We start from the raw sequence: 15,066 nt of genomic DNA, 5'->3' as shown, positions 1-15,066 counted from the left end.
TAGATTAAATGGTATGTGTCTACCTTCTAAGTTGAATAACCTAGAAAAAATAAGAGGAGGATGTTTCAGTTTTGTAACCACTAAACAGTCTTTCGTAGTTGGGAATACTTTAAAGTTTGGCTACGCCAAACAGTACAAAAGTTCTTCTTTTCTGGGACTTTTAGTTGAGATAAAATGAGATATCGGGAGTGCCTGCGTGGCTCAGTCAGTTAAGCGTTTGACTCTTGATTTTGGCTCAGGTCATGATCTCACGGTTTGTGGGTTTGAGCCCCGTGTCGGGCTCTGCGCTGACAGCGTAGAGCCTGCTTGGGATTCACGCACACATGCTCTCTCTCTAAATAAATAAACTTAAACAAATTAGATATCAGAGAAATAATTTTCCTTTCTCTCTTCCCATCTTCCCTACTACATTTTGAGCATCTTGAGTATAAAATTTGACATAATTTAGAACACCCCTGCCCTAGTTCAAGGGCACAGTTTTTCAATCTATTAATCGTGTTCGTGAGGAACTGCTAATGGCATTAACTGCAATTTTAGAATAAATCTGTAAAGGACTATGGAGTGAGGAGAAGTGGGAACTCAGAAGGAACAGGCCTGCAGCGCTGAGCTTTTCACCATATTCTTAATTAATTTCTCTTTGAGGCTGCGGTGTTTTTGTTTGTTCGTTTGCTTTTTATGAGGCTGGTGAAAATAGTTCATTTTTCCAGTTAGGAGGGCTAAACTAACCAGATAGCCCAGTCACTGTTGGCTTTTCTTTATACATTCCCTTTAGAAGAATATCTGAAGGTCTTATCCACAGTTTTATTCCTCTGTAGACGGGAGAGCTAAGGACAAAAATGAGCCAGTCTCACGAGGACAGTTTAACAAGTGTGGCTTGGAATCCAGACGGGAAACGCTTTGTGACCGGAGGCCAGCGCGGCCAGTTCTATCAGTGTGTGAGTATGTCGTGCGCCTCTCCACGCCTCTGCTCTTCGTTGTGTTTAAATAGTTCGTTTGCCGGGGCGCCTGGGGGGCCCAGTTGGGTAAGCGTCCGACTTCGGCTCAGGTCGTGATCTCACAGTTCACGGGTTCGAGCCCCACGTCAGGCTCTGTGCTGACAGCTCGGAGCCTGGAACCTGCTTCCGATTCTGTGTCTCCCTCTCTCTCTGCCCCTCCTACACTCATGCTCTGTCTGTCTGTCTGTCTGTCTCTCTCTCTCTCTCTCTCTCTCTCAAAAATGAATAAACGTTAAAAAAAAAAGTTTAAAATAGTCGCTTGCCTTGGTATCTCGTATAAGATATGTTCCACGAAGACCTGCCTTGCGCTCGTTCTGAATGAGCAGAGTGTGCAGAACTGTCTGTTCTCCTTTTTATACAAACTATGGACTTTGAGTTTAGTAAGACGTAAAAAATTATTCTACTGAGCATTTTGTTCTCATAAACAAGTTTCTAATGTATAGGATTGAAAAATATTTTACTATTCTTTTGAGGTTTTAGGTTTTTTGTATCAAAAATATGCTGAGTTTCATGAGCAGGTGGTCTTAAGTATTTGAGGACTAAAAGTGGTGAGGAGAGCTACCAGAGAGCCTTCCAGTCGTTATTTGAAATGTCTTTTGATTAGCATCTGCCCTGCTGATCTTGGATTGGCTGTCTGACGAGAAGTACTAGGTGACAATCCTGTGACGAGTCCTGTCACGAGGCCAGCTCTGCCAGGGGTGTGATGTCATCAGGCCCTGTCTTCTCGAGGCTCAGTGCCAGGGGCACTTCGAGACATGTTTTTAAGACCAGAATTAAACAAGATCCTAAATCCCGTAAATCGCTAAATGTCGCCAGAGATGCGTATCGTGAAGACTTACGTGGTCGTTACAGACTGGGGGGCCTTCCGTTACGCTGGCCGTGGGACACGTGCTTGCTTACAAGCCCCCAGTGCTTTTTTTGTTCCCAGTCGTCTCAGCACAGTGTATTGATCTACGTGTGATCTTCCCATTTTTTAAGTGGAGTTTCTATTCGTGGGTTAATGCACTGTCCTACTTTTATTTCTTACTCCCTCCGTTTTGCTTTGTTTTAACGGAGGGATAACTGACACGTAACATTATATTAGTTTCAGGGGTACAGCGTAATGACTTGATGTTCGTGTGCGTTGAAAATTACGACCACGGTAATTGTCCACTAGCATCCAAAGTTGTCGTGAGGACTGTTAAGATATACCCTCTTAGCAACTCTCAATCTGCAGGTTAGTCACCACGCTGTACGTGGCAGCATTTAAGCCGTTTGTTCTTAAGTCCCTGGCTGCAAGATGACCACGACGTCTCTGCCGACCCCGCCGTCCCCTACGGTATTGACCCCTTCGGGACAAGGACTTGGCAGCCCGGCCCCCTGGGGAACGGGAACAGGGTGCCTCTCCGACCTTGGAACATTCAACAAGATGATAATCCTGGGAGCTCTGATCTGTAGAACACATTACCCATTGGAGCACGTTACAAGTTTTTAAAGTGTTGTAGCACGTTCTGGCTTCCGTAAAGCCGCAATTACCGTGTCAGCAACCTTTTCCAGGTCACAGCATCTGAGTGATTAGGATAAACTTCAGTATAATGCATTTTAAAGGAGCATTTGAATTCTTTTCCAATAGTAGCGAGGCCCTTACTTGGAATTTAGGGATTCTTTCTTTCTATTTATTGTATTTGCCTGTGCCTGGCTGGTTATTGAAGGAAAGATGGATTTTACAGAGGTTCTCTCCCCCTCCCAACAGTTTCATTGTTGTAATGAAATTTGCCCTGTATTCAAATTTTTGTGACTAAAACCAGTCGTGGAACAATTAAGTTGAGATCAGGAAAAAACAAACGTTGCTGCAGAAAGACATTGCCAAGAGATTCTTTCTGTTTGCTTTCCACGTGCTGGTCAGCTTTGGGGCTAAATGGTGCTTTTCTCCTCAGGATTTAGATGGTAACCTCCTTGACTCCTGGGAAGGGGTCAGAGTGCAATGCCTCTGGTGCTTGAGCGACGGCAAGACGGTTCTGGCATCAGATACACACCAGCGAATCCGGGGGTACAACTTCGAGGACCTTACAGATAGGAACATGTAACTATTTTTTGTATCTGTTAAATATTCATTGATTTATGTTAAAACGTGTGGTGGAACTTGCTATTGTAGAAGAAGAGTTTTTATGTTGTGGATTTGGTTTGACTGTTTGGATTGGCGGGTCTGGTGGTGCCGAGTAACCAGAAACTCAGATTTTCTTCCTTGATTAAAATAGTGCGTAGCGGGGACTACAGACAGAACTGTGGTCTTTAAGCTAGTAGAACAGGTTACATTTTGATAATTTGAATGTCTTGATTTTCAGTATGTTGCTTCTGACAGATTATTTTCTGGTTACAGAGTACAAGAAGATCACCCCATTATGTCTTTTACTATTTCCAAGAATGGCCGGTTAGCTTTGTTAAATGTAGCAACTCAGGTAAGCTTATCCTTCTCTCAAAGAGTTAGTGTAGTTCAGATTTTAATTGCGATTTTTGGGGTGTGTGTGTGTAAACGAATATTTCTACAAATACTTTTTCTTCAAGACTGCTGTTTTTACAGATTCTTAAATTTTACCTCATATGTTTGACCTTTAAAGGTGTAGAGTCAACCATAAATTTATCAGAATGTTGGCATTTTGCGTAACGAGAAACTAAAACTGTTCCATCGAGCAAAGGGAAATTCACAGATGACTTTTTAAAATTCTTTTGAATTGAGGGAGAATAAATATGTCCATTTTCTTTTGCCTACAGGGAGTTCATTTATGGGACTTGCAAGACAGAGTTTTAGTAAGAAAGTATCAAGGTGTCACGCAAGGGTTTTATACAATTCATTCATGTTTTGGAGGCCATAACGAAGACTTCATCGCTAGTGGCAGCGAAGGTAAGTTGTGTGCACTGTTGGAGCGTGTGTACGGATGGGGTGGGAGCTTGGTGACCGTCTCCGTGTGTGAAGGTGGCCGTGTTGCCGGGCAGATTCAGGGTGTTAACACGGGTAAAAATCGTAAGAGAGCGCTGGTCACGCTTGGTGCGTGCGTCACATCAAGGTTTACTTAAACCCAAACTCTTTCAAATGCCGGCCTGCTCTTTTCATGAGGCTGGTGGCATTCAGAGGTTAGTAGGATCTAAAAAGTCTGGTTGATTATGATGATTTAGCTGAACTTAGACAAAATTGATGATCGCTAAATCTTTAGTGGTTTTGTAATGGCCAAAGAGAACAATAGAGTTTGATAATTCTTACAGTCTCAGAAAAGCTGAAGTTCTAGAAGAGTCTCTACTGCCTTTCAGAGTAAATGTGCTCTCCAGTTGGCTAACATCAGTGTTTCAGGCAGGCTTGTTCCCAAAGTAGTCCGGTTTAAGAGAGAAATTGTTTAAAATATGCAACATAGATAGGTGAGTAAGTACTGAAAGTTGGTGTACCTTTTAAGGTAATAGAAATACAAGTCGTGGGAAATTACTGAAAATTTTCATTGGCCACATTGAGTACCCACTCTACTGTTTTAAGTACTAGGGCAGCAAGTTATTTAAGTCACTTTTAAAAATACTGAATCTAGTTTTACAACCTAGACCAAGGTACTGGATTATGTTGCTAATGTTCCATGTTTGCTACCCCTGTCTTGTCAGTACACAGAGGATCACAGAGTAACACAGGAGTTTTTCCTCTGAGTATGAGATGTACTTACGAACCAGAACAGGGCCGCCCCAGGTGGCTCTGTCGGTCAAGTGTCGGACTCTTGATTTCCGCTCAGGTCATGTTCTCACGGTTCATGAGTTCGAGCCGCGCATTGGGCTCTGCACTGACAGCATGGAGCCTGCTTGGGATTCTCTCTCCCTCTCTCTCTACCCTTCCCCCACTTTCACTCACTCTCTCAAAAGTAAACTTTAAAAAAAAAAAAGAATCAGGACAAAGACCTTTAGGGATTCATATGAAGCGTACGAATTTATCTGTTGTTTCTTCCACTAAAAAAAAAAAAAAAAATCCGATCAGATTGAGAAGAGTGGTTTGTAGGTGACACTTTTGAAAAGTTTATGTCTTTGCAGTTAGAAATCCTTTTTTTTTCCTGGTAGTTTAATCATTTATTTTCGCCCGGATTCCGCCTTGGCTCCTACTTTGACACGGTCCACACTTGGGAAGCCTTCTGCCTGCCTGTCCACTTCCCCCCGGGTCTCTCGCAGCCCTGCTCCCCCCTCTTCAGCCTCACAGCCCTTCCGAATGGCACACGTGCCCTAGAAATGCCCGGAGAGCCGTCTGGCCGCCTCTGTCGCCAGTGACACGGTCCTTCATTCTAGGCCCCGAACAGACTTTGAACTAACGATGAACACTGTGAGCACAGCACAGTATGTTCTATTCGGGGCTACAAGTGACACACACCTGAAATAGCGAGACGCGCGTTCTCAAGTCCGGGTGGCAGAGCGGTTCTGAAAACGTCCTGAGCACCAAGCGGATGTAGTGAATGTCTCCTGTCCCGAGACGGTCACATTAATCCACCTGTCGTTCGTTTGCAAGGAAAATATTTCAAGAACCTTCCAAATCCCCAAACACGTGAACAGCAGTATAAAATAGAGCAATGAGGAAACCTTTTCCCAGAAGAGTTCTGCTGTCACTCAAGCGTGTTCATTGTGCTGGTGATATAAAAAAAACTTGCTTTATTTTTTTGCCCTTGCATGAGCTGTGGGTGCCCTGGACGGTGGCAGCCGGCAGGGCTCGGTCAGCAAGCCGGTGGCTCTGACCCTGAGCCCTGCCTCAGCCGCACACTCCGTGGGTGTGTGCTCACAGAGTGCTCCCCACAGTAGGCAGGCACCTTCACGCTCCTCGGACCTGTGGTGTCCTTCTTGGGAGCTCCTCCAGTTCGGGGGGAAGCGTGGCTAATCTGCCGGTCTTTGTCCGTGTTTTTTCTTCTTACGCAAGGAGAAACGATCGAGCAGCATACGCCTTCTAGGCGAGCTCCGCTAGTTCTCCTGCGGGGGTCTCCGCTTTCGCTTCACACACGCACGCAGGATGCTCAGAGGCAGCCCCAGCCTCACGTCGTCACGTTAGACGTTCTGAAGCCAGGACGTCGTCCTTTTCCATAAAGGACTGACCGCCCCCCCACCAGGAGCTCCCACGCTGGCCACTAGTGGCCCGTCTTGAGGTTGAATGCTTTTCTAACTCAGCCAGGATTCTGCCCTCTGTTTAAGGACCATCACTTCATGGTAACACGTGGTGTCTCCTCTGTGCCAGGCTCTTTTCAAAACTCTGTTCCATACACAAACTAATTTTACCCTCGTGCATGATGAGGTAAGTCCAGTCCCTCCTTTACGGCTGCAGTGTCACCAGGAGCGGGTTATGTGTCCACAGCAACGGGGCTGGTCGGTGGTGGGGGGTGGCCAGGCATTGAGTAGCCGCGGCTCCAGAGCCTCCGCTGTCCCCGAGCCCGGAAAGGGCGTGGGCAGCACCGTGTAGGCCCAGGACACGGTGTCCGGGACCTAGTGTGCGCTAAACACCCTGCGAGGGGTCCGCTGTCACCTGCGTCATTGCTGTTGCTGAATTTGGACACACAGTTTTTCTGTCACGTCCGGTTTCCCTAGCATTTATTGTCCCTGTCCTAGGTTTGTTCACGTCGGAAGATCTAGACTGTTGCTCAGGTCTTACAGAACGTTGCAGATTCTGTGATGACTTGAGGGCTAATCAATCACCTTTAACAGGGAAAACGTGTATTTTATTAAAATGGCTTTTTTCGGAAGGTAATTTATTGAGCTGCTCGTGGCACATCTTGATAATCACATCACATGTTCTGTGTGTAACGAATAATAAATTGAAGGTCAGTAGGACAACTCCCTAACTTTTCTTTGAATTGCCGTTTGTTCAGATCACAAGGTTTACATCTGGCACAAACGTAGTGAACTGCCCATCGCGGAGCTGACAGGGCACACGCGCACAGTCAACTGCGTGAGCTGGAACCCACAGATCCCATCCCTGATGGCCAGCGCCTCCGACGACGGCACTGTTAGAATATGGGGACCAGCACCTTTTATAGACCACCAGAATATTGAAGGTAACCCCACTGCACGGCAGCCAGGCTCCCTCCTGGTGGAACAGGGCCCCACTCGTTGTAAAGTTGCAGGACTTTTAAGTGTGGGACAGAATTTATGTTCTCCCTCATTTAGAGGCTGTATACGCTCTCCCTTCACAGGAGTGTAAGCAATGTGAGAGGCGGGGGGGGGGGGGGGGGGGTGTGCACGTGTGTGCATGTGTGTGCGCGGTGACAGTGGGGAGAATAAACTGGAATGTGCCACCTCCTTCATATCCTCTGGCTGTGGTCAGTTCAACAGCATATGGAAAATCATCTTGCGTCATGATGCAGGAAGCATTTTATATTTTTATACCCACAAGAACTAGCCATTATCCAAAATGTGAACCACTTTAGAACGATCTTGATTATGGATTTTACTCTTAAAAATAAACCCGTATGGCACCACGTGGCACCCCAGCCCCTGTGCAGAGGAGAGGGAAGGAAACTGAACTTCCCCCGTACCTTGGGGCCAGGCAGCATGCCGGCCTGGTCGTTCGTGTGCGGTCTTGCACAAATCCTCCTGGCCCTCCGAGAGACATGTTTACCCTCAGTTCTGGAGGGTTCCAGACGGAGTTGGGCCAGGCCTCACTCGAGCGCTGCCGGCCTTCGAGTCCCGAATCCAAGAGGGTTTTCTCACGACCTTGGAACGCTTGGTAACGAAGCAGGCCCAGAGCGAGGAAGTGAACAGTGAAGGACAAGGCTCCGTTGAGCAAGACATTGTGGCTGGAGGGAAGACGTGATGAGAAGGTTTATGGAAAGGACTTAACTCCGCTTTCACACAGAGCAGGTGAAGTGTTTTGTTTGCTTAGAAGGAAGTCCCTGACCTAGAAAACCGAGAGGAGATTTGCGTTCATTTTGTCCCACATAAATGAGCCAGAAAGGCAACCAGCTGCTGTCAGATGAGAGCGGGAGCCTGAAGGACGACAGGGGTGAAGTTTGTGAACCACTGCTCAGTGGTTCAGGGCCCGAAGGGCCGTTGGCCTGTGCGTCACCGCACGGCAGACCCGCTTCCTCAGGGAAAGCCATGAGGACTCAGCCTCCGCTCCATTCGTTGTCGTGTTTCAGTTTCTGGGCCGGGGCTCTGATAGAGACGTTGCATACGTCCGTCACTGGTCGTACGTGCGTTTCTAACCTTATCAGTCATTTGGAATTTGTCTCTTCAAGTAAGATTTGAAGGCGAAGAAGAATCTTCGGTCTGTAGTAACAGATTGACCTTCTAAGTGGATTTATTTTAGACACACCCTTGAGCTTCTCTTTCTATGACAGTGAAGAGCCACTGTGCTGCCGGCGGGGGGTGGGGGGGGGGGGGGGGGGGTGCTTAGTTGATGCGGATGCACCAGATGTGGTGTGGCTCTGAGCTCTGGTCCGGGTCAACGACTCTGCCTTGGGTTTTGGGAACATCGATAGAGCCAGAGACAGCTAGCCCTAAAACAGGAAAAATGCTTCTGTGTAACTGGGTATGTGGCTGTTAGGCCTTCTATGTAGCACTCTTCTGGTTCTTTATCCCCCACCCGAAGAAACTTTTTTTTTTTTTTTTTTTAAATGAACACCTGTTTGGAATAGAAATTTTGAAAAGTATAGGTGAGGCTGAAGAAAACAGCCTCCAAAAACCATGACACCCTAAGTAAGATCCTTTTATGATAACGGTAGAGTTCACAGGCGGTGACGCTGCTGCAGCCTGGATGGCACGAAAGACCGCTGAGTGTGATTCCGTTTGTATGAAACGTCCTGAGCAGGCATACCCCCAGACACTGAAAGTAGACGGGCTGGGGGCCGGTGTTTGCGGATGAGTGCCAACAGGCGACGAAAACATTCCGCGGTTGGTGGAGGTGATGGTTGTACAGTCCTGTGGACGTCCCGGTAGTAACTGTTGAGTCGTGCGCTCTAAGTGGGTGTGTTGCGTGCGTTGTGTGTGGCTGACCCACAGCCAGAGAGGGGAGGCCGATGACTGCGGACCTTGAGACGGGCAAAGCAAGGCCACGGTCGCAGCGCCGTGAGAGTCTAGTGTGATCGTTCACTTGGGGAACGGAGTAATGAATGTAGACTGTCCGAAGTTAAGACATGATACAAACACTTGGTTTTAATGATTATGGTGGAAATGTCAAGTGTGTGTCTTGGCGTGATTATTTTTCAGTGGGAGTACGGGTTGTCCTGTCGTGATGCCGATATTAAAACTTACTAACTGGTAACTTTTTTTTCCCCCCCCCCCCCCCCCCCGCCCCCCAAACACATTTCGTCTTGTCTTCATTCAGAGGAATGCAGTAGCATGGATAGTTGATGGCGAGTGTGGAGCAGACGGCTTCTGTTTAACTTAAAATTAGTCGTATTTTAATGGCTTGGGATTTGGTGCAAACAAACATGATTGATAGCTGGACAGACATGCTCGTCATGAAAAAAAGAACCATTTCTGAAGCCCGACTGGGGCCAAACATTTACACCTTGCTTCATAGTAACCAGTTGAGACGAAGCACGTCGTTAGAACGTTGTTGGACGCCATGTTGAATCGCCCCCATCGGTTGCGAAGGACTGTGCTACGTTCAGGCTTACCCACCGAACTCCGTATATATATTGTTTTCCCTCCTGCCTTTTGTCTGGTGGGACACCATTCTTGTTGCTCTTCTGTGTAATGAAGTTTAAATGCTTGTTTGGAAAACTTTATTTAACAGTTTAGAAGGCTTGATAGAAGGAGTGCATTAGTCTGAAGAGTACACATCGGATAGGAAAGAATTTCCTTCTTTTGTTTCTCCAAATCTTTCCGCCTTATTTAGCTTGAGATCTTTGCAGCTTGGTTCACGGATTCTAGCCTTTGCCCGTTGCGCAGTAGATACTGATCCAGATGACAGACCAGTGAACTATGTCAAAAGCACTCTCAATATTACATTTGACAAAAAGTTTTGTACTTTTCACATAGCTTGTTGCCCCGTAAAAGGGTTAACAGCACAATTTTTTAAAAATAAATTAAGAAGTATTTATAGGATTAAAGTGACTTCATTTGTATACATTTGGAATCTAAACCAGCTTAAAAAAAAAGTTTCCTCTATGACTTAAGATATGCAGTAAAACTGACGCTCTTCCGGAATCCCACATGAGACTTGGTCAGAAACAGAGCTTGGAAGGACATTACACAGGAAATCCAGAGTAACCCCTTGGAGGTTTCCCCCCTTTTGTTTTTTTTTTCCCCGAAGGAACATCAGTACCTGATGTCGAAGAAATTCAAGATTCCAAAAGAGAATTTTAAGCCTGTACCAACAGGAGAGCTCGGTAGTGAGTCAGCGTAGGCTTTCCGCAAAGCACGTTCCGAGCTGTTCCCGGCTTGGAGGTCTGCTCTGGTGGGGTCCGGCACGAGTGGAAAGCAGGTGTGACCACCGGGGAAGTTCATAGCATGACCCAGCGTGTTAGAAGACTCCACAGGCCACAGACCGAAACTGGGTTTCACACCTCATAGTCCTGTGTCTGAACTGCCCGTAACGTTTTGACCTGTCGAGGGACGTACACGTACAGAACGCTCCTTCTCAGTTTTTCAGATCTTGCCATACTGAACCTCATTCCAAACTGGTGCTGTGGGTAGTCTTTGCCTCCCCCTCCCCTGGTAGTTCAAGGAAAGGTTTCCTCCGTGGGAAAGCACTTTTAATCCTGACAAGTTCACATCTGAAAGAAGCCAAAAGCCTCCCGTTCGCATTGTGCTTTTAAACCCCGTAACAGCTGGACGCGGCGTACTTCGTCTCCTTTGGAACCACCTCCCCGTTCCGGCAGAGGGTCCGAGGGGACCGCGGCTGTTACGGTGGGGAGAGGAGTGGAGGTGCCCCCGAGATGAGGTTCTGGCGAGGAAAAGGGCCCGTGCCAAGTCCCCTCTGGGGCCCGGGACCCTCAGAGCAGAGCGAGAAGGGCTTGGGTGTCAGGGACTCTCCTGTGGGGGCGGGGACGTCAGGGAGGGGAGACGAAAGAAGAACACAATTGGCCTTAAAATAGCACGGATTCTCCCAAAAGCTCATAGTAAGAGGAAGCGACAGACCGTGTCAGCAGATGCTTTTATCAAATTGGTATGTAAAAGATTTCTTTAAGCTCCATTTTGCAGAGACCCCCACTTAGAGAATCAAGAATTCCTGTTTTGATACTTCTAAGTTACGATAACGATCTGTTACAGTTTATCTGGTACTTCATTTTTCTTAACTAAAATTACTTCTTACTTTAAGCTTGAATAAAAGTCTTCGTTGGTAACCGTATATAATTCAGTGGCAACTTCTCTTTCCCGCAGTACAGTTAAGTCCAGGCACGTTTTCCGCCCCGAAGCCGTTAGGCAATGCACCCCGTCTCCACAGTAGCATCTCTGACGAACTGTGGGCCCAGAAACGCCACGGCTGCTGACAGATTAGGTCCAGCGCGCTCCCTGAGGTCCGCGCCCGTCCGTGGGCTTCGGCCTCCGCTCCTCCCGCTTCACCCGGCCGCCCCCACGCAGGAGCCCAGTGCTCCGTGGGTAGTTGAGGACCTCTAAAAAAGCGGAATGAAAGGGAGACACGCCGGCCAGGGAACAGAACTCCACTAAGGCGGAGTAACGATGATGCCGAGGCCTCCGGGGCGTTCCCGGGGCCGTGACCCCGCGGCGTCCCGCACACGCGGGTGCCTCGCCGTGCCCGCTCCTGCACCTGCCGCGCGGGGTCCCGTAGGGCAGGCCGGGGGTGGCCCGTAGCTATGAAGTGACCAGCTCCGCCAGGGCTCTAGTCTCTGCGTAGGCTCGAGAGCAAGGGGACGGCCAAGCCGGTACAACGTACTAACGTAGAAACTGAAAAGTACCAATACTTTTTGCACGTAGATCAAAACTAGAGTGGAGAATTTGGGCTCCAAAAATCAGGTTAGTAGGCTCATTTCCATGTGCTTAAAAATGTTTTTGTTCTTGTTGTTGGTTGATTAAGGGCTAGGGCAAGTCTAAAATGGAATGCCTTTTGCCTCCAAACAATCGGTTATCGACAGTACAGTGTTGGATGTGAGGCGGGTGGGGGTGGCGACGGAGAAGTTGGGGGGGGGGGGGGGGGAGGGGTGACAGCTCGCGTCCCTACCCTCCACGTTCCCGCTGCTCCTCTAGGTCAGGCAGACATGTTGTGTTTAAACCAGGTAAGTCGCTTAAACAGGAGATTGTGCTGGCGAGCGTCCCCACGGATTGGCCGGTGTTCGTGGGTGGGAGAGCAAAAGGGATTACCTAACTTTAAATACAAACTAAGTGATTCAAGTCACCTGCCTAGTTGTAAGGGGAAAAAAAAAATTCCTAACTCCTTGTCAGTATTTTAGTCTGAAATCCCGCTCGCAGAAATACGATTTTTTCGTTCTTAGGCGTGTTCTCCCTCTAGAGTGGCGTTCCGTGACATTAATAGAAAACCCTTCTTCCCCACCCCTCCCCACCTTGGAATTTTCTTTTTTAGGATGTTGTTTCCTGCACACAAGAACTGACCTAGCACTCTGCTCACGGTGGTAAATATATCGTACATCTCTTGAAAGGGAAGTATCTGTCAGGTTCTTTCACAGCAGAAGAATGGCAGCTTTTGAAGGGGGAGGAAAGAAGACATTTTTCTTAATATCCTTTTGGTCCCATCTCTAAAACGTACACGTACCTCGCTTTAATGTTTAATTTCCCATTTAGACTTCAGCAACTCTCTTTCGGCGTTCCTCTCCAAAAGAGTACTTGGGTTTTCAAAACCATCCCTGATTCCATCGAAACTGCTCACTTTAAGAGAAGAGGTGAATTTGAGTTTATTTATACTTAGACACTTTCTAAAAACAGGGTGAACTTCATTGAAATCCTCAGTGCTGTTGAGCTGTTGTCACAGTAGCTGCCCTCTAGTTGCAGAAACAAATCTGTAAAAGCCCGTCCCCGTCTACTTAGTCCAGGTAGGCTGGATTGAATGAAACTACTAGTATAAAAACGTGTGCGTGTCGTGTGTCTGCGTGCGAGAGAGCGTACCGAACTCATAAAAAGCCCTAGAAACAGCTTCCTGGGCTCTTCGTGTCAATTTTAGGAAGTCTCGTGCACATGTGAAGCGCCCTCTCTGAACTCAAGGTCTGGTTAATACTGGTATATTTTTGTAAGACTCAGATGCGTCCCCACGCGTGACTCAAACATTTGCGTTATCGGGGTCAATGTGCTAAAACGGAATCGTAACGTTTTTAGGCACGGGTGGAAAAAATGTCATTGGCTCCTTGAAAAACGTGTGTGTGTGGCGAGGGGAAGAGATCCACAAAAGCATGTATGTACTGTAACAAACCAAGCTGTAGAGATCAGGGAAAGAACTTCAGTGTTGATCTCAAGATACCTAAATTGTCAAGATTTACATGGCATTGTGGTGGAACTAGTTAACGCTTAGAGCTTTCGGTATGTAATAACTATTGCTATGGACTGATTCAGTGTTTCAAAGGATTGTGTTCTCAAATTTGGGGGAGTTCTGGTTTTTTTGTTTCCGGTTTTGTTTTGTTTTTTAACTGCCTCTCAGATTATATTTAGTAGTTTAAATTTCTTGGCTTTATTATTTCATTAAAGCATAAAAAACTTCAGGTCTCCGGTATTTATTTTCACTTGTTCTACTAATTATTTACAAAACATTCTTTGTTAACTTTTATTTTATAAATGTGTAGTATATTAAGCGTCTTTAAAATTTTGTTCAATTGAAACTACATTAACTTTGATTTGCTTTACTGGGATTTTTTTTTTTTTTTTAATACACCTTTTCCATGTCAGTGCGTAGCACTTACCCAATTGTTTGTATTCCCTTTCAATCCAATAAACAGAATGAATAAGAAATTGTTGCTGTGTTAAATCTCCTAATACCCACTCATCTGAATGCTTACATAGTATGTATGACTTTTAACCTAAAACGATGGATTTGCTGAATTTGACTTTCCTCCGTTTCCCTGGAGGTTGTTTTTAATGTTTACTTTGGAGAGAGCGCAAGCGGGGGAGGGGCAGGGAGTGGGGAAACCGAATCCAAAGCAAGCTCTGCGCTGAGGTGGGGCTCGAACTCACGAACCACGGACGAGACGGTGACCTGGACCGAAGTTGCTGAAGTTGGACACTCGACCGACTGAGCCACCCAGGCGTCCCTGGGACGTCTTTTGTAAAGCGCAGTTGTGTAATCGTGGAGGGATTAGTTTAGAAAAAAATTTAAGGGATACTTGCATTTTAAAGGAATCACATGCCTGCTCCATTTTGTTCAAAAATGTCACTGCATCTGAAATTCGTCATTAGGAGTTGGATATGTTGATTAGTGGAGAAAATATGCTTCCAGTTTGAGATTAAAATTTATTTCCTGGGGCACCTGGGTGGCTCAGTCGGTTAACAGTCTGACTTCGGCTCAGGCCACGATCTCGCGGCTCGTGGGTTCGAGCCTCACGTCGGGCTCTGTGCCGACAGCTCGGAGCCTGGAGCTGCTTCGGCCTCTGTGTCTCCCTCTCTCTCTTACCCTCCCCCGCTCATGCTGTGTCTCTTTTTTCAAAAATAAACATTTTTTAAAAATTGAAAAATGTGTTTCCTCACGAATAATTTGGAGAATTTAAACATTTCCATGGAGAAAGCATTCAGTGTGTGCAAACCCACCGCACGGCTGTGCTTACAGAGAAAGGGAAAGAGCTGTAAGGTGCTTCCGGCCAGCGGCAGCATCCTGCACAAGAAGGACGTTCACCTGTGACAGGCCAGCACCAGGCGGGCAGCTAATGGGGGGCTGGCGGCCGCCAGAGCCGGGCTAGGGGGATCTACGTGCTTTCTTTAAGTAAGGTGCTCCTTCGCGGATTTGGAAACTCCCAACTGTTCATTTACACGTCAGCTCTTGTGTCAGAGCTCGATATCCGGCATGGAGAATTTTCCAGCCTTCGCGAATCTAAGCGTGGAAGTTGTATTTTTTTTTTTTTTTTTAAGTGTATTTATTTTGAAAGAGAGCACGCATGAGTGGAGGAGCGGCAGCGAGAGAGGGGGAGAGAAAGAACCCCAAGCAGACTCCGCACCGTCACCACAGAGCCTGACACGGGGCTCGAACCCACAA

General features: G+C 47.0%; 1 protein-coding gene across 3 annotated transcripts in view; it reads left to right on the top strand.

Annotated features, from left to right (window-relative positions):
* WDR26 (WD repeat domain 26) overlaps nucleotides 1-13,570 on the top strand; it is a 39,320-nt gene extending 25,750 nt beyond the window's left edge. For all 3 annotated transcript variants that reach the window (XM_049633795.1, XM_049633792.1, XM_049633794.1), the window contains 6 exons: nucleotides 816-935; nucleotides 2,912-3,057; nucleotides 3,355-3,433; nucleotides 3,747-3,876; nucleotides 6,842-7,027; nucleotides 9,298-13,570. In XM_049633795.1, the coding sequence (XP_049489752.1) occupies nucleotides 816-935; nucleotides 2,912-3,057; nucleotides 3,355-3,433; nucleotides 3,747-3,876; nucleotides 6,842-7,027; nucleotides 9,298-9,323 (687 nt within the window). In that variant the 3' untranslated portion in view covers nucleotides 9,324-13,570. The remainder of the gene's footprint in view (nucleotides 1-815; nucleotides 936-2,911; nucleotides 3,058-3,354; nucleotides 3,434-3,746; nucleotides 3,877-6,841; nucleotides 7,028-9,297) is intronic.
* The last annotated feature ends 1,496 nt before the right edge of the window (nucleotides 13,571-15,066 follow it).

The sequence above is a fragment of the Panthera uncia genome, chromosome F1 (assembly GCF_023721935.1).
Source record: "Panthera uncia isolate 11264 chromosome F1, Puncia_PCG_1.0, whole genome shotgun sequence".
Taxonomy (NCBI): domain Eukaryota; kingdom Metazoa; phylum Chordata; class Mammalia; order Carnivora; family Felidae; genus Panthera; species Panthera uncia.
Note: the sequence above shows the minus strand (reverse complement) of the source record. Positions and strands in the feature narration are given on the sequence as shown.